General features: G+C 36.9%; 1 protein-coding gene across 1 annotated transcript in view; it reads left to right on the top strand.

Moving 5' to 3' along the window:
• MYO3B (myosin IIIB) overlaps positions 1-9,935 on the top strand; it is a gene marked incomplete at both ends in the record, with an annotated part of 189,956 nt that extends 180,021 nt beyond the window's left edge. The window contains 3 exons of the mRNA XM_084289478.1: positions 7,959-8,065; positions 8,440-8,486; positions 9,800-9,935. Of these exons, the coding sequence (XP_084145604.1) occupies positions 7,959-8,065; positions 8,440-8,486; positions 9,800-9,935 (290 nt within the window). The remainder of the gene's footprint in view (positions 1-7,958; positions 8,066-8,439; positions 8,487-9,799) is intronic.
• Between the last annotated feature and the right edge of the window lie 9,223 nt (positions 9,936-19,158).

Genomic DNA, 19,158 nt, shown 5'->3' with positions numbered 1-19,158 from the left:
GAGCAAGAGAGGCATCACTTACTTCACATGGTAAAGTGAGATAGCTATTTCTTATCACCTGGTGGTTACTGGATCAAGCAGCACTGCTAAAACCATGAAATATGCTGTGATATGTAGTAATTCCAGCATACCTGAAATGTCCTGTTTTTCATCAGTAACTGTCTCTTCAGAAAAGAACTAACTGAAAAGCAGCTCCTACAACTGCCTTGTGTCTTCTTTAAGGAGAAGAAAAATAATCATCAGTTAACTTTTCTTCATTGTCCAGAACTAGCTTGTGTCATTCAGGATGGTTTGGCATGTTTTGTTTTGTTTTTTTTTCCTAAAGTTAAAGTTGTGTCTGTTTAAACCTCTTTGGCTTTGACTGGTTAGTTGACCAGTTGCCTCACCTCTGGAACCCACCATTGGATGTTATTACATGCTGGGCATATGAGAGATTGTGTATATTCAATGAGTATAGGAGGATGTCTCCAGGACCAAACTTGTAGAAGCACGCTGTTTGCTGACACGTTTGAATCTCATCCGTGTTAGTCACTGGCAGTTAGTTCTTCAGCATGCTTTGTTTAATCTCTGCCTTTTCCCTCAATAGTTAAGTCACTCACAATAGAAACTGAAAGAACTGACAAATAGTGAAGGATCAGAATTGTGTCAGAAGGGGAAAAAACAACAAAAGCCAAGATTCTAACTATTTATGGATCTTGTTTCCCAACAAAGTGTATCTAAAAGACATTGTTTCAGGGTTCAGAGACAGCTAAATGATTGATTTCACATAAAATATTTGTTGTTCTAATTACAGTATCATCTGGGTCTTTGGCAACAAACAGATGCAAAAACAGCCTTTACATACCATCTTGAAGAACTTATGATTTGCTTAGTGTGCTTTATGATCTAAAGCATATGTCTTTGCATAGAACTGCAGTATCCAAAACGAAGCCGTAAGTAATGAATCACTGGGTAGAAGAAAATGCATCGCTCCTGTTATGAGTTCTTTCAATGTGTGTATTCAAATGGTTCTGTTTAGGGTTATAAACAAAAGGCTATGCTCACAGTTTTAGCAGTGTGTTACAGATTCTGGGATGCACATGACATCAAAGAGGCTACACTAATTTCCCTAGCAGTCTATGGCTCTTGGCACTATGAACACACTCCATCTGAATAAACAGAATTCTAGTTCACCACAGTTGTGTGGGGGATCTGAGGTGATCATGAAGCTTGATTTTGTTTTATTTTAAATCTTTCTGTCATAGGGCTTTTTACCCCTCCAGATTCTGTTTTCAGTGAATCTGGTAACTACATTTGGAGCTATCAACTTATACTGCAAAGCACTTGACACTGAAAATAATTAAATGTAGCTTTTTATTCTTACCTACTGAACCCAAGTAAGAGCTTTGAGTGCATGGGAATTGCACGATTTGCTAAGAATTAATCTCTCTTTATAAGCATTTTAATGTATGTATACATATATATATGTAAATTATTAAACTCTTTTCCCTTAGAAACACTTGAGTGAAGTTCTAGTAAGATTTTGTGAGTAAGCAAGGGCTGAGGCCTTCTAAGTCATCAAAGAATATCTGATTTGTTCTTTCCATGCTTGCTTGTCACTAGCGGCATGAAGAACCCCAGCCCCTGTAAATATTCTTGGACACTCTTCTGTAGCGGAAGAGTAAGGGAATTTGGTGGCAAGAATGGTTCCCAGTCATACCAAATCTCACTATACCAACAGAATGGATGCCTTATGGAACATACTGAAGTTACTGCTGGGTAAGCACGAAGTATCCTGGAGAGAATTACAATTGTTAATACCATTAAATATGCCAATATGTCTCCAGGCTCCTGATGTTCTTAGATTAATCAAATCTTCTGATGCCAGAACTTAGTTAGGTTCTAGTGCTGCACCATTAATGGCTATTTCCTTTTCTTCTATTCCATAGTTGCTCAGTATCTTACTCGATTGTTTTATTTTCCACCTTTTTCCTGTCTGTTTCTTCTTGCTGTAGTGTTCTCTTTCCCCTTTCACTGACCTCAGAAGGAAAACCACAAAGATATCAGAGACATAGTTGCTTAAGTCACCAAGTAGTCCTACTTTTTATTCTCTCCTACCCCATATTGTTGTCTGTTGGGTTTCTCCTGTATTGAGATTAAAATCTGCCAGAGGCAGTGCTTATTTTCCATGAGCCTCCAGCATCTTTTTGGTGTGGGAACTACCGTAATATTTAATATAGCGTATATTTAATACATATAGTGTACAGCATAGACCTGATAACTGCGTTAGTCCCAAGAGTGAAGCTACGAGATAATTCTACAGCGCTTGGTCTGGGAAGACTGTTGCAGCCGTTATCCTGCCCTTGTTTCTGACACACTTGTAACAGGTAGCATTTAACAGGCAGAGTACAAATACCCTGTGATGTGGGTCTGGTGTCTCCTAGTGCGTGCTTATACTACAGTCAGGCTGGCTGCAGTTCAGTACAGGGGTGTGCAAGAAAGTGCTACATTGGCTGGTTTTAGTACGGCAGGCAGGCAGGTGCAGGAGGAGCTCAGTGGGGGCTAACTGCCTGAGTATTCACTCTGCTTCCTGGGCAAGTTTTTCATTTTCCTCCCCTGTTGCACTTATGGTATGATGCAAATTTGTGGAAGTGGTGGAGAATCATGGGGATGAGAAAAGGAAGAAAACGTGTTTGTATGAATGCTCATGGCCAGACAGCAGTATGTGCCCTTTATAAATCTCTCTTCTTTAAAAATCAAGCTGAAGTAATTAAGATCACAAAGCCCAGTTCACTTACAGCATTTTTTACTGCATAAATGACGTTCAGTCACTCCCATTTAACACTGATATGAGGGGAGCCAGAATCACTAGCCCCTCGAGTCCTCTGCTTGAATAGACTTGTATGGCACAGAAGAAAATATAACTGTTCCTTGAAATCAGCATGCTGCACATAATTACCCACTTAGCATCCAGTCCAGGAGGAGGATGCATATTATAATTGTCTGTGAGGTCATTTCTGTATTTGCCCAAGACTTCAAGAGAAAAAGTGAAGTTAACTTGCTGCCTTAAAAAATGATTCAAAACTGGAAAAGCTTGAAAACATCAAAATACATATAAATTATCAAAGGAGAACAAAGACAAGTTTTTTCCACAAAAGTCTTCTCCCCAGGCTATAACAATGCTTTACATAGGCATGATCAATATATCCAGGCTTGAGAACCAAAGTCTTTTGGAATAAATTAGACTGGCAGGAAAAGAAACAAACAAAGAACAAATTAACATGATTTTAAACATTGCTTAAATTTTCATGAATGTAGACCTTGAGATGTTATGATGAGATCCCATGAGCCTGTGCTAGTATTTGCTTATAATTAAGGGTTGCACTTTCATGTTTCATCTGATATTATAGATTGGAAATCAGACACATGCTTACTATTTTTCTTGGTCATACTGATTTATCTACTTTATTTGCTTTTGCTTACTCTTTTAATAAGAAGTATGGCCCCATTACTTTTCCTTTACCAGGCTGCCCTTTCTCCTCATAAAATGTATCTTCCTGCATCTGAGTAATTAGAGAAGGACTGTCCTTTCTGTAATGTTATGTTTGTATTCACCTGTAACAGAAAGATAAAAGACTAATCCCTTCCAAAGTTGCTTTGGATAAATGGCTTCAGAAGGAAAATGAGTACTCAGCTCCACTCTTCAATATGTGTGGTAGTGGATGGAGGCCCTTCACCAAGGGAGTCAGCAATGCAGCCTGCTTTGTATTACTGATGTGTTGGCAAAGATCCCTTCAGTGCATTCCTTGCTAAAAGTAAGACGTCATCCAGTTTAGTGCCCTCCCTGTGCTGCACCAACCTTAAATCAGTCTGACTCACATCAGTGCATTTTACAAGTTCCAAATGCAGTTGTAGCTGCCTCATCACCATTATCTCTGCAAAATGTACCATACAGGAAAAATTAGCAGTGTTTGGCAAAGTTATCAGCATCGAGGGGGTTTTGGAATAAGAACTTAATCATGAATAGTTGAAGAAGATCCCAGCTTGATTGTGGAGAACACAATCTGGTGATTTGCATTTCCTCTGAAAAGCATGCCCAGTGTCGGTCTACAAGTTTTCAATACCAAGATGAGCAGGACAGACAGGACAACTAACATGAGATTTTTCTCTGAGTCATGCCCCTCATGGGAATTCATTAGAAAGAAACATTTTTTCAGATGCTGTTTTGTAAGTACTGGTCAGGGCCCGAATACTAGGTGAAAAAGTCTTTGTGTCATTGCTAAAGAACATTTTGAAGACTTTTGTTAAATCTTACTGTTCATCAGCTTGTGCAGCTCTGGAAAAAAAAAAAAAAAAGCTGTTTGTTGAAAGGATGTATTTTTAACAGAAAAGTCATGTAAATAAGATATGGCATAAAAAATGTGATAATCATCTCCAAATCAAGAGATGTCATGGAAAAAGGTGAAAAGCCCTCCACTGTCATTGTGTTTAATGCTTCAAAACTCCTCTTATCCTTCTTCTGAAACAACAAAATAGGACACTTTTTAAATTGCTCACTGTAAGGTGGGTTTTCTAGATCTCAAATTGTTCTCAAAACATTCTGCAGTTTACAGCCCCCTCTTTAAAATAATTCTGCACCCAACAATAAAATGGTTTCCTTGTTTCTGCTGAGTAGCCTTCTGCTTTGCACCCAGTCTGCTTCATATCCTGAATATCCATGATGATTCCCAAGTAATTTTCTCATTATACAATCCCCATTCTGAAAAATGTAACTCAAATGTTTGATTTTACATTTAGTTGAAAACATGCGTCTTTGTAATCTGTCTGAGTACTGCAAGGTCCTGATATATTGACTTGGGCTCTTATGTACCAGAAAAACAAGAAGAATAACCAGTAGTCATAACAGAGAAGTAAATAGAAACCCAATCCATTTGTTTACTCACAAATACTTTGTACTCTCACAGATTTACCCATCTGCCAGTTTCTAATTCCTTTCTCTGTGAGCAACATCAATTTTATGGTAGCTTTAGGGAAACATCCACAAGAGCCTGCTCACCCATTTGTGTCTGCCTCTCTGGGTTCAAGTGAGGAAAGGAGGAGGATACCCAGAGCTTCAGGCTACCTATGCTGGCTGGATCAGCTGATGTAATGCACTGGGCAGAAAGAATTTTACCTACTCTGTTTTATTTCTTCACTGCAGTAAAAGATTTATCAATAAAGAAGCTATAACATTAGGAATTTCTGCTTTCCTGGAAGAAAAGTTTTCTTTCAGACAAAGGGAGGCAAATATCTTACTTCAAAACTGGTGCGAAAGGACAGCCTGAAGGAAGCGCCTGTGTGCACTCTCTTATCTGGTCTCTAAATTTGTAGCAAGCCCAGGAGTGTGGGCATGCCAGAGGCTCTTGGCACAATTCGGGTGCAACACAAACAACACCCTGTTAATGATAGTGATGCTGCTGCTATTAGTATGAAAATAAGTGACTTTTTTCCTATTGGAGGCCTAAAGTTTGTCATCAAAGCTAAATATTTTAGAACACCATTTAAACTGCCTGTTCAACTGCTGAGTGTTGAGCACATGTTAATACGGTTTTCTCCAGATATGGTAGTTTGTGATAAATGTTACCAGATTTTGTACTGTTCGTGTAGTATGCTACTAAACACTAAGACAAATGGGCCCACTGAATGGGTATTTCCTTTGGACACAAGCTGCAGACCACCCATGGAATACACAGAAATAATTAAGCGTCAGGATAAAAAGCTAGAACAAAATATTAGTGTCTCAGAATCCTAATGAATAAAAGACATTATAAAAATGAAGACTATGCACATAGATGTTTTGAAAAATAACATCAGGCCACAACAACATTTTGGGTAAAAGGAAGAAAGAGTACCTCATCATGTTATAGTGCTGTTTGAAAACTTCTAAATACTTGTGTGCTGTATACTTACTTTTGGCAAACTGCGAGGGCCTGAGTCTTTATTCATACTGGCCTCTTGGTAGACTGAAAAAAAAACAAAACACAACTTTTGGAGCGTTATTCATGAATTACATTACTGTAAAAATAAACTGATACGGCCTTGCAACTGAAGACATCGCTTGCAAAAATTGCTGTCTTGATGAGACAGAAAGCTCTAAGATCAGTCTGAATAACTTTCAAAGCATGCATATATAGAATATACTGTAGTAACAGCAGGTCTTTAGCAAAATTTTCAGAAATTTCAGAGAGAAGAAAATTTCACCTATATCGTATCTAAATATTACAGAAAAATACTTTCCAAAGACACAGGCGGTATTTGGGCATCTAATTTCCCCAGACTCTCATGCAGTATTTTCCGGAACAGCTTCTGCCTTGTCTGGATTTATACAATACAGGTATGTAGCAAAGGTTCAGGCTCAGCTGCCAATCTCTTGAGCAAAAATATAAAGGTCTCCTGAATTTGAGAAGTATAAAGCATTGAAGATTTGGGCATCATATTTAGCAGCAACGCAAGAATATTAGTTAAAGCTTATTTTGTATTACTAGAAAAATTTAACTTTTCTCTATAAAATAGATTTTAATTTTAGCTCTCCAGTCAATATCCTGATGGCCATTTAACCTGTCATCCCTCCCAGGTGTTGTGAGGGAAGATGATGGTTGGCACAAAACAAGTGCTCCCCTCCATACAGGCACTGCAGTCCCTCACTGCGAAAAAACTACGTTGCAGATTTCACTGTGCAGAAAGTACAGTGAAAGAGGGAAAATCTCCTAGAACTGTCAGTCATTTGGCTGAAAAAGCCCAAGTTCAAGCATGTCCTCTACCTCACTGAGTAACTGCAGAAAAAGACAATAGTTACAGACTGTGAACCTGTGTGTATGATAACCCGCCTTTTTAACGTTACCTGTTTGTTAAGGCCAGATCTTAAAAATGAATTTGCTAGATTAGGGTCCTGCACCCACACAAGCCATATTGACTTCAGTTTTGAAGTGTGTAAAGGAACTCATGTGCTACTTGATCTTTGTGCTGTCCCTTTGGATCAGAGCAAGTTTCCCATGCAGTATGGAGTGCAAATGTGGTAAGATTTATATTTTTCCTTTGGTGCCACAAAAAATTCTTTTTGTTCATACTGTCATTTTTAACAGGGAAATGTCAGAAAAGTCAAAGACATTGGGAATATTATTGGAAAAATTAATGACCTTTCCTTACCCACCATACTGTCTTTTAGTAAATAGTGCTTCTGTTTTATCCTGAAAGTAGTTGTTCTGATAATCCACAGGATGTGCCACAGAAAATGCCTGGTAAAACAAAGTACAGCACACCATAATGTCTTTCTTCTTTAACATGAAAAAAAAAAAAAAAAAGACAAAATAAAAAGGCTGTTACTACTTTTCAGAATCTTCCCCTTCTGAAATATTTCCTTCATCTTTAAACGCTGCTTTCCAGATGACTCCAAGCAACTCTTACTCTACAGTGCATCACGAATTATATTAAGAAAGCGTAATCCCAAACCAGTCTGATTTCTCTGATTAAACAGAAAGCCATGTCAAAAAGTAGTCTTTTTATATAATAAAAATGGTGATAATAGAGTAAGTCTCATCAGTCAAAGGGCTGTATTGCTGTCTACGATAGAAAAACATTTTTGCTGCTGCTGAATGATATATCCCTAGCTGGTCACAATATACCTAATTTCCTGCTCAGATAACAGAAGATGCTAAGATAAAGAGTGAAAGGAATAAGAAGCTGTGTGATACAGATATATGGAAGAATTAAAAAATGTTATAAAAGTAAAAGTGAAGTTATGCCTAAAAACTTGTGTTTGAACTAAGTTTCAAAACAGAAAACAAAGATCCCAAGTTTCTGTGTGCTTGCTTTGAATAGGACTTGCTAATAAATCCAGGACCAAATAGGACAGAAGAAAGGACTGTTTACAGACTAAAATACGCTGAGATGTTCACAGCACCTGGCACAGCTTAAAACTAAATTGTCTTATCTTACTGTAGGTTCAGAAAACTGTCTTGAACAGAAGCTGAGAACACCTCGTCGACGATGTCAGCAGCCCAAAATGCTGAATAGCCCTGAGGACAACATGTACTATAACCAGTTAAATGTGAGTTCAAAGTGGCAATAAAGCTGTTTTACTGGCTTTGTTTCCAGTTAATAATTCTGTTATTAATACCTGTTTCAGCCCCTCCAGCCCCACCCCCACGTTCTTCTGCTCTCGTCTTGAACATGTGCTTATGCTCTTTATCTGTTGCTTTCATGTCAGGATGTCTGCCTTCACGGTGAATAATTGATGTGGTTTATCAAAGACGAGCAAGATGCATGCTTCATCAGGCTCACTTGAGCCCTTTGATCAAAAAAATTATGCTGTGACTTCTGATATTATCAGCATCTGCTTGCATTCAACACAAAATCACTTTGAATTAAAAATTAACGACTTGCTGCTTTGCTTTGACTGTGTGTTCTTGGCCCTCTCCACAGGGAACTCTAGAATATCAAGGGAGCAAGAGGAAGCCAAGAAAACTTGGGTAAATATCTATCTTCTTAGTTCTAAGCAACTGTAAACAGAAGAAGTCCTTTGTGATATTACAGAATATGCAAAACTTTCTAGAGAGGTTTCTAAAAATAAACAATTAACATATCTCTGTGCATTGACATTGGACATTTTCTACAGAAGCAAATGTAAAACTTGTGTGTACTGCTGTCTGCAGACACTAGAACTGATTCTAACAAAATATGTTCCCCAGCTTTCTCTGAGTACTACTATGACTACAAAAGAAAACCTTTATGTTTTTAAATGTATTTGGTACTAGTGAATGGTCCCAGATGAAAGGTGTTGAAACTGAAGTCCTCTAACCTATAATATGGACAGAAGCCCTACCAGCTTTGCAACACCACGCTCACAGTGGTATGTCTTCCTGGGGGAGCATATTTTAAGAGCTGACAGACATGCCACCCAGCCCAAGAGGGAGTTGCTGCTTCTCCATTGGACCGAGTCAGTTTTTCATTGTCACGTGAACAGTTACCTCCTGGCAATAGGTAGAAATCACTGAAAACAATTCATAAAAGCCAAGCTGGCCACTATAGAGTTCTGAAAACATTTCGCTGGCTGGTCACATGAACCAGAGAGAACCGGTGTATGCTGGGTCTTCAAAAAGCATCTACTCCAAAAGTTTACAAGAATTTTCTGTATCATTTTCTCATTTTTAAATTGGTCTTCTGAATATGAGCGTATGAATAGGAGGGTCAAGGTTAAAGCCCAAAATGTTACATGACTGAGCAAAATTTGATTTATTTGATTTCTCTCCCCTAGACTAAAAAGTCTGTTTTCCTGTTTAGGGAACAAAATCACTAACATGGGACTGCAGTGCTATTCAAACATCACAGGAAAATGAAGGCCCCTTGATGTCAGTAGGGCTTTACCCCAAAATTGGTGATGTGATCTTTGGTTCATATGCACAGCAAACTGTCAGCTGAAATACATTACCAAAATCATACCATATATATAGAACATATATAGGCAAAAAAGCTACATTGCTCAAATGAAACGGCCATCGGAGGCAAACAGTTGGTCTGTCATTCTATACACATAGAAGAAGGACTACATTGCCTTTCACTGATCCTTAGAACCATTCAGAATATAATCATGAGAAAGTAGTAGCGAAGTAAACGGCACATGTAAAAACTACATCTTTCTGATCAAATCATCTCAGACTTTTTTTTTCTTTTTTTTTTTTTTTTAGCAGTGTTCATTCTCACATCCACAGAGAAGTTTCAATTTCTGAAGATATTGACAGAATTCATTTTTTAACTTAATAAATGTTGTTTGTTTTCTTTCAAGCCAAATCAAAGTGCTTGATGGAGAGGATGAGTATTACAAATCACTGTCAGCTGTTGAATCAATCCCTGAAGATGACAGCTGTCTCAGTTCCACATCTCCTTCTTCTCCAAGGGGAGTGTCTTTTGCTCAAAGCTGAGCTTCACTCACTTTTTTGACTAATACTGGTAAGAGTATTTTCATGCTGGTAATCTCTTCTAATTAACTTTGTGCATGATTATATAATATATTTAAAAATACAATTTCAGTTAGCAACTTCGTTTCACTAATTTATACATGGTTTTGCAGATATTAAATTGTATTTCCATAAATAATTCCAGTAAAGGGGAACAACACTACCTGTACACGTTGCTGTTGTTAATCAACATGTTTCTTTAGCAGCAAGGTTACTTTGTGCAGTTCCAGCCCCTTCTTCCCTGCTCCCCCCAGCTGCTGTTTCCACCCTGTGCCATCCCTTCTGTTGTGCTGGCACAACTGCTGTGTGGAAAATAAGATCAAGGAACTGATCTGGATTAAAAGAATGCTGTACTAAAAACCATCTTTTGGGGTCATAGTAAAAATGTTCAATATTTCATTAGATTGATATTAGAGCACTGTATTTTGTAATTTTCTGTGCATTGTATGACTTTTAACACTATAAAAATGAACAGAGTAAAATCATTTAAAATAAAAAGTGTGTCTTAATTTACCTCGTAAATATTTTTCATATGAAAGATTACTTTACCATAAGTTTTACTTGAAAAATATTTCAAATGTAAGAAGCAAAACAATTTTAAAGCTAACATTAGTTGATTGCACAGACTGCTTTATATAGCCTTTGTGACTGAAACCATCGTTGGGACTGGATATTCTTGTTATCCATGCAAGTATCTCATTTCTTTCTTAACCTGGGCTTAATCCCTGGGCTTCAGTGATTCCTACTGCCTTCTTGTATGTAACACACAAAAATGTTATCTGTAAATTTTTCTACTCACTTTTCACTTTCTTTCCAAATCCTTAGTGAAACAATATGTAACTTTCTATGGAACACTGAGACACTTTGCTGGTACTTTTTTCTGTGACAAAAAAATGACTGCTTCATCTTAATCTTTACTTTTAGTTTCTGACCCACAGTTTTGATCTGTGATAATTCTTTGTTTCTTTTCCATACAATCTCGTGTCAAAAACTTTTGGAAATAAAGTCTTTGTATGTATACCACCTTATAACTTTGCTCAAAATGTTTTTTGATTTTGTTTTGATAAACAATGTTGACTAAATGTGACCGTGTTTCATATTGGTTTAATTATGACACTTATTTTTATCTCCCCTCCAATGGATTTACCCTGATCCATGCTAACAAGCCTTCCTCCTTGTGGAGGTACAGTCCACGCTTGTTCTACAAGTTAAAGAATTTCTTGCTATCCAAATCCACTGACCTCATCTTTTCAGACACAGGACAAAGAAAGATGTCATTGGAAACAAGAGGCAAATTTAGTCAGAGCATCCCTAAGCCAGAAAAGGGTTTGAAAGTAGAAAAAGGAACAACATAGATAAGTCAGCAAAAGCTTTGTCTCTACTAATAAACACAAAAATGTTCTATTGTTCCAAGAGGAACAATCCTTCATTCGTTCTTCACTCAAAATATAACAAAAGGTTGAAACTAAAAGTTAAAATCCTTCAAAAGATTGAAGTCCTTCAGTTCACTCTTCATTCTCCTCTGCTGTGCATCTGGGTGTGGGTTTTAAGTCTTTAAAATTTAAGGACTCCTTAAACAATTGAGAATTTGTGAGTAGCTGCTGATGAATTAATGATATTAGAAGATGCAATACAAATATGAATGGCAATTTACACGTATGCATGCATGCAGATCAGTATCTTTACTTTTGGTGAAAATATAGCAAGAAAGAGTTATGATACTTCATAAAAAATAATGTGCAACTTTTCTTTCCTACGTAATGCATAAATTCTCCGGGTCTATTAATCTGCAACATATCTGGATGGAAAATGACATTATTTTGAAAAGATTCAAATGACTTACTATTATTCTTATACTGGCATAGATCATAGGGAGCTCTAGCAATACTGATACATTGTGGTTCCATCCCTCCTTTTTGAAAACTATTTGGGAAAATATATTTTTATTGTTTGTGCAATGCATATCCTTATTATGCATGGTTAGAGTTTATCAATTGTTTCAGTTAAATGGTAGTGAGGCTTCCAGTTAGGTAATACATCACTTGTCCAAAAACCAGAAGCTTACCTTACATTGAATACATTATGCTGAGTAGTTGTATTAATTTCATAAAGAAGCAATGGGAAGTGAAAAATAATATATAATTCAGTGAAGCACTTAAACCAAAACCTAAGTCCCACTGAAATCAATGAGTGATTAAGTGCTTTGCTGAATGGGGCCTGAGTTAACAAGAGCAGCTTCAGAACATTAAATAGTAAGCACAAGCTAAATGCAAATACTCCCTAGGTACATCCCTTAGGTCCTTCTTTTTCTTCTTCCTGATTGTTAAGATTGTACCAATCTCAGTCATCAGAAATGGACTTCAGAGAGATTTTGTGTCGTATTTTAAGCACTCTTTGATCACCCAGAAAGGGTAAAATATAATGTTTTCCTTGTCACGTGAAGTGCCACTATCTGCATCTGCTATAATTTTTGAATTGGTTTGATGTCACTAATGTTTTTATACTGAAGTTGCTATCTGAAAACAACTGTGGAGTTGCACGTTTAATTCTTGTTGCTTCTTGGGCAAGAATTGTGCATCAGGACAGTCTGTCCATTGTTTTCTTCCATAGCTTACCTCCCTTTCTTCATTTGCTTCTTGATCAATTCAGTTTATGCTCACTAGGCCTGTGAGGTGGCCTTTTCTCATTCTTATTGTAGCACACATATCTCTTTAGATTAAAGGCTGTATCCTCATCTTGCTGTAGATCTGTGCAGTTGCATTAAAAATGGCAAAAGATTGATAGATGTGTTTGTTTGGGTTGGTGAGTGCATGAATGGGAAGGTGGCTCAAGTGTTTTGAAGTGCTTCTTTCAAAATTCTGGCTTGCATTACAACTGTGTTGCTGAAGAGATAATTTCTTTAAGAACCGTCCTGAGCATCAAATCCTATAAGAATGGGGGAGTAACAACATGCTTAAAGTGTGGAGATGTTGTATCCAGTGTACCGAGAAGCCATCATCTCCTGCTGGCTGCCTGCCTGAGTTCTTCCTTTGTGTGACAGGGGAAGAAAGCATGCTTGCTGTCTGCTAGTCTGTGGCTGCTCTTACTGGAGGCACCATTGTCTGGCCACCAGTGTTGAATGATGGTTACAGCAATGATTGTATCTGGGTTCAGGAGACAATATTTGTCCCATAAAAGCAGGATTGTTTTATTTTGTAATACAGCCTGCTCAATAGCCTCTATAAGAACTGAGACCAAAGAGCTGCTACTTAGCATAGCAGCTTCTTTGCTCCAGCATTAAGGACTGGCTCTGTTTGGGAATTCAGTGGGAGCTGGATGGCACTGCTAGCTGTGCATGAATGTACCACGCAGAGCATGCTTAGGAAGGAGGAAGGGAGAGAGCCTCTGACTGAGGAGCAGAGGATGAACAGCAGTTTTTGTTTGCATAAAGTGATAAAAAGCCTTGCACTGTCTGTGAATGCAGTATAGAGGTGTGCTACTGGTGACTAGTTGGCAGAATAGATTTTCACAGTTAAAGGTGAAAAAAAAAAAAAAGAAAAAAAAAAGAGTTTTAAAAAGATAGTTCTGAAAATATATGAGATCAGATCTAAGGACAAACGCATGACATGTTGTGTCATAAGAAACAGTGAAAAGGAGTGCAGGAGACATGACAATCTGGTGTTCATGGTCAGTGGGAGTATATCAACATGAATTGTTTAGATTTTATCATTTGGTTTTGATACCATTTAAGTATTGTTCTCTTTTATTTCATTTCACATATGTTATCCTGAAATATTAATGTATTTTGCTTAGTAGTTCATAACACCCTGTTCTTAATATTTTATAAAAGTAAAGAGTTTAAATCCTGTTATAAAAAAGAACATTTTTAGGCTGTGTGCGCAATATATTTAACGCTTTTCAGCAGATAGGAGAGAAAAGAGTGAAGCTCAACAAGGGATTTCAGATTTTTTCTGCAGACTTTAATGGCACTAGAAACCAGTTCTTGCTGAGGACAATTTCAGCCTTTCAGTTATGGTAGCATAAAAACTTCTCTCTCTGCCAACCGTAAATTGGGCAGGGAGCTTTTGAAGATTAGCCCCTTTCATTTGGTAATTTTAAACTTGCTTCTCACTTAAACATTTACATCACTTCGGTAACATAAAGGAAGCTTAGAATAGGAGTAAATTGCAGCCGTCTTAAATTTGCCCCCACTGTGACCTCTCTTAACCTATACACCTTAACAGTGGTGGAAAGGGCTTTTGTGCACTGAAGATCTTCTAAGTAGTCCCCGTCATGCTGTCCAAGGATTTGTTACTTACAAGTTTATAAAATATAACTCTATACAATGTAAAACTGAAGACTTTGTTAGGTTCAGTCTGACCAAAGGCTCATTTTCCTTTTTCTGGCAATGATCAGAACCAAATTTTTCAGTGGTAGGTACAGAAAATAACCAACCCTGGACATTTACAAAGCCACCTTCCAAAAAGGAAAATTTCTTCCTAATACTGCACAAATACTGATTATCTTGTGCCATTTAGTGTAGTTGCTAATATAAGCATCATACTTTTATAAATATATACTTATATGTATTTTGCTGTATTTTGTATAATTGTGAATATTTACACTTCCAAGCAATTGTATCACTATATTTTAATTCCACTAAATTTCTAACCTCTGATACATTTTAGTGGTAAGAGCTATACATGGCACATCCATATACAAAACATAACATGGATTTTTTGTTTCAGTTTAAAAGAAAATGAATGTATTTAAACATGGTCCTTTCTAATTGAATTGGACAGCTTCCAACATGTTGTCAGAGTGTAAAAAGAAGCTACCAATTCACTTTCCTTATACTACTTTCTACATACCTCCAGTGCACTTTTCAATCCATATAAATAGTTGCAGACTATAAAGATCTGTAAGGAATCTCATAGTGTTGCTGTTTTCTATATGTAGATATCTTCAATTTTTGCAATACTTTATTGAACAGTAGTCTTGACTGGATAATCTCTAACCCTCATTGGTATAACCAACATCCTTTATAATGAAGGAATATTTTTTATTTATATTTTATATCATCATGAAAAACAGACGTGGTTTTAAATATAGATGATATTAAAAATTAAAAATATATTAAAAATAGAAGATATGTAGTGGTTTTAGGTCTAGTTGTCTTATTCAATATTGAACTCAATAAACAGTAGGAAAACAACGTGAGTTTCATATTCGTAATTATGTGGTTGTCTCTGATAGTGCAGTACATGTATGCCTAATTCCTGCAGTATTAATATACAATGGTCTCATTTTAGAATTCATTGATCTTTGCTTGATTTTAGGTGTATAAGGACAGATGATCAAATCTCATATTTTAGAACTTAGATCCATCACTGTAAGTAGAATTTCTTGATGAGTTTCTTTTTTAGTGAAAATGAGGAAATACGTAATTTGGTAAAAAGATTTATGATATCCTGGAGAGGGAGTAAGGAGGCAGTTTTGTAGTAGAAGTAAATGACTGTGGGTCAAGATATTTGGTTAGTACTAGAAGCTATTTTGTACCAAATTTAAAGTGGTGTAAAATGAGATTTAAGCCCCAATCTTAAAATTAACCCTTAAAATATATATATATATATATTCAAATGCTTCATTCCCTTATAAGAACTGAACTGAATTGGTTTTTTATAGCTATGAGATGAGTTACCAATGAGATAAATAACTGCAGTCAGTCATATCCTTATTTCTCCTTCCTATTTTTTTTTCTCAAAACAGAGAATTTTGGGAAGTAACCAAACTTTGGCATTATGTAGTATATTCAGGTTAACCAAATACATAAGAGTGCATATGATTAACAGTAAGGCCATAAGGCACAAAAGTGTTATCCTCTATTGGAAACAGCTAAGTAGTTTTACTACTGTTATATGCACAAGACATGGTGTGTAATAAGCTTATCTATTCTGCTTTTACCTCTGACAACAAAATATTAAAAATGTCAATTTTATTGTTAGCATTAGAAATACATTTTGTTAGTATGCCTTTTCTTTAAGACTGTTTACCCCGGGAGGAGTTGTAGCAGAGTGCTTCGTTAACAGAAAACAAAATCCTGCTTGACCAGAGAGCAGGATTCCCAGCATGATGGAACTAGCACAGGATGCTACGAAAACCCAAGGCCTGGGAGCAGTCCTCTAGGCCAGAGCTAGAGGTTACAGAAGTTGGTGAGAGAGAGACTTTGTGTCTCCTTCGTGATGGGCACTGGAACTGGTAAGGGAGGAGGCCAACAATTCAAAATAACAGCACACCGTGTCTTCAAACACAGGCTGATGCCATGATTCATCTTAATGGATTTCTCAGGAATTATTGGAAATTATTTTATTAGATGTATAAATCCAGAATCAGTCAGAACAGTAAATATATTCATTGTGTTACAGGGCAGTGTTTATTGTAGTACTTCTGTGCTGTGATGTTAGAGGACATAGGAACAGATAAGAGAAAAACACATCTTAGAGTTATGATTCCAGAAACCAGATTACATATTATTGATCAAGCCAGTAATCGATTAAATTCCTGGCTTTTGCTTAGCAAGCCTATTGTGTTGTTTTTTGTTTGTTTGTTTTTCTTTTTTTGTTTTCTTTTTTTGTTTTTAAGTTGCAGAGAGAGATTATTTTGCAACAATTTAAATATCATTTTATAAGATCATTGGCAAATGGAAATGGCAAGTAGGTGGAGCAACATATTTGCATTCTTCTGCAAAAGGCCAAAGCATCAATTTCTGACCCATCTCCAGTGAAAATTAGACTTGAAACTCTCATCTTGATCTTTCAGTGAAGCTAATACAGCCACAACATAGGCTGGAGGCAGTTCACTGGGCTGGAGTACAGTGCTGGGAGGGAGGGAGGCATGAGTGTCCCAAAATTATCATGATACTGACTATAGCAAGTCTCTGATGAAGGCCTGTTTAAAACTGCAGCAGCAGAGCTGGGACATTATGATGTGAGATGTGCTGGTGGGGATGGCTGAGGCCAGGAAGAAAGTAACAAGGTCTTGTGATTCTGGTGGAAATGACCCATGGAAAGCTCAGAGCTGGAGAATGGCATTGTTTTATGTCTGGGAGGTGACAGTATGGATTTGCTACATTGGAGCCCTTAGCAAGGGGAGAGGAATGTAGAAGTGTTTTCACAAAATTGTCTGACAGTTTATTCAATACTTTTTGTTCTTACTTCTACTTCCTGTTAACAAGCTACAAATTCTCCAGCTGCATTAACTGTGTTAGATTATCCATAGGCTTCTCTGACAGAACAGCTTGTACTGAGATCACAAAATCCTTGAAACAGAAACTTTTGATTTTGCAAGTTCTACCAAAACAGGAATGATCACCGCTCAGCACTGCCATAAGAAACATAATTACAGATAATCTACTAATTTGGGAAAATTGACAATCATCTAAGATCCCCAAGTCCCATACACATTTCTAGGACAGCTGAATACTGTAGGTGAAACAAGAGAGGCAGCTAAATCTGTCAATCCATACAGCTGAAACTTGGGACAAGACAGTATATTAAGTACACTGTCCCTAGTTTGTCTTTGTGCTTCAAGATGCAAGTAAGCTATAAAAGAAAAATAACGAATCTAACCACAGTTCTTTGTATTCTTCATATGTAGGATTAGTGTGATGGAAGTTTACGTCTAAATTCAAGGTAAGTCCTGTATTTAATGCAGGCAGAGACAATTTATTTAATAAAATAGATCTGTTAAAACTAACGTTTTGAAGGAAAAATAAAATGAAAGGCTTCATAAAACTGTATCTTTTGATAATTTGTGTTACTATCTCCAGCATTTTGAACTCAATGCAGATTTACAGCTGAATTCCGATTGGAAATTGGTATTGATTGATTATGTTGCTCATTTAACATTCCAGCATGCGGCAACAATAATGCAACAGACTGTGATAAAATGGGATGCGATCTAACAGGACATGACCGATGGGATGAGTACAAAATGCTGGGTCTGCTGGTAGTGCTGTGCAGTAGTTCAGGTTGGCATCTTCTGTGCTTTGATTGTTCATTTCATTTTGCTGTCATCCTACTGAGTTGAACATTTTAAAAGACACAGCGTTTTTCCATCTGTAAGTCATGGAAAGACAGATGGATATGGAAAAACTCCACCTACAGTGCCTTGACTGAATGCCATTGCCCACTTAGTGGTAAAAAAATCCCTTCTGGAAAATTAAAATGCCCTTAAATATATTATATTGTGAAAAGCTCTTTAGTATAGGAAATTACTGATCTCTTACAATTGAATTTATTTTTTTAATCAGTACAAGTAAAACCAACTGGTTCTTATCAACAGAGCTGCTATATTATAAACACCACTTCTGTTACACTGAAGTTAATCCCCAGTCCTGTTACAAGAAACTCATCCTTATTAAAGTAACATTAAGAGCTTCTTTTTATTGATCTGTTCCTTTCACTTAATGATAGGAACTTACTGATGTTTTAATAATAACCTTGCAAGCTTTATCTCATTTTACTTCAATGTGTGTTACAGAAAGATGCTATGGAAACTAACTTAGCATAAACATTTTGCAGATGTCTTTAAAGGTTAGGGAAAAAAATAAGATTTAGTTGCACTGCATGTTAACAAAGATGGCTGAAAAACTAGAAGATAAAAGAGAGCCTCGAGTATGAACATCAAAGAATTGTTAATGACAAGAAATACCATTAGGGTTAGCATCCCTTTTGTTTCAGCCCCCTCACACCTGCAGTGTGTTGCAGATTCTGTCTTTGTTGGCACGTCTGAATTACTTCCATTAGCATTTATAGAAAAGTGTCTGCAAAACAACAGAAACGTACCCCTGGTTTCTTCTGTTGCTCCAAAAAGTCAGATATTAGGTTCTCTGTGGGTTTCCTTCAAGGTACAGTATCTTATTGTAAAGGAGACTATAGACCCAGGATTCCGTTGATTGCAAATGAGCTAGGTTGAAAGGAGAGGGCAGCTTTTGTTAGTGCTAGAGAACTAATATAAGCAACTACAAGAAGCGCACATAAGAAGCTCAGACATTAGCAATAGCAAAATCAGAGCGTGAAATTCAGATTAGCCCTCCACAGGCTGTGAGAGGGAGGGGGTATTGGAAGACTTGGCATGGCTAAAGGTGTAACCTGTTTCATTTGGCCCCTGAAAATTTTTAACAGATGGTGGGACCAGCTGTCTTTTT

The sequence above is a fragment of the Netta rufina genome, assembly GCF_964035555.1.
Source record: "Netta rufina genome assembly, chromosome: 6".
Lineage (NCBI taxonomy): Eukaryota > Metazoa > Chordata > Aves > Anseriformes > Anatidae > Netta > Netta rufina.
The sequence above is the reverse complement of the archived record's forward strand: the minus strand, read 5'-3'. Positions and strand labels throughout refer to the sequence as shown.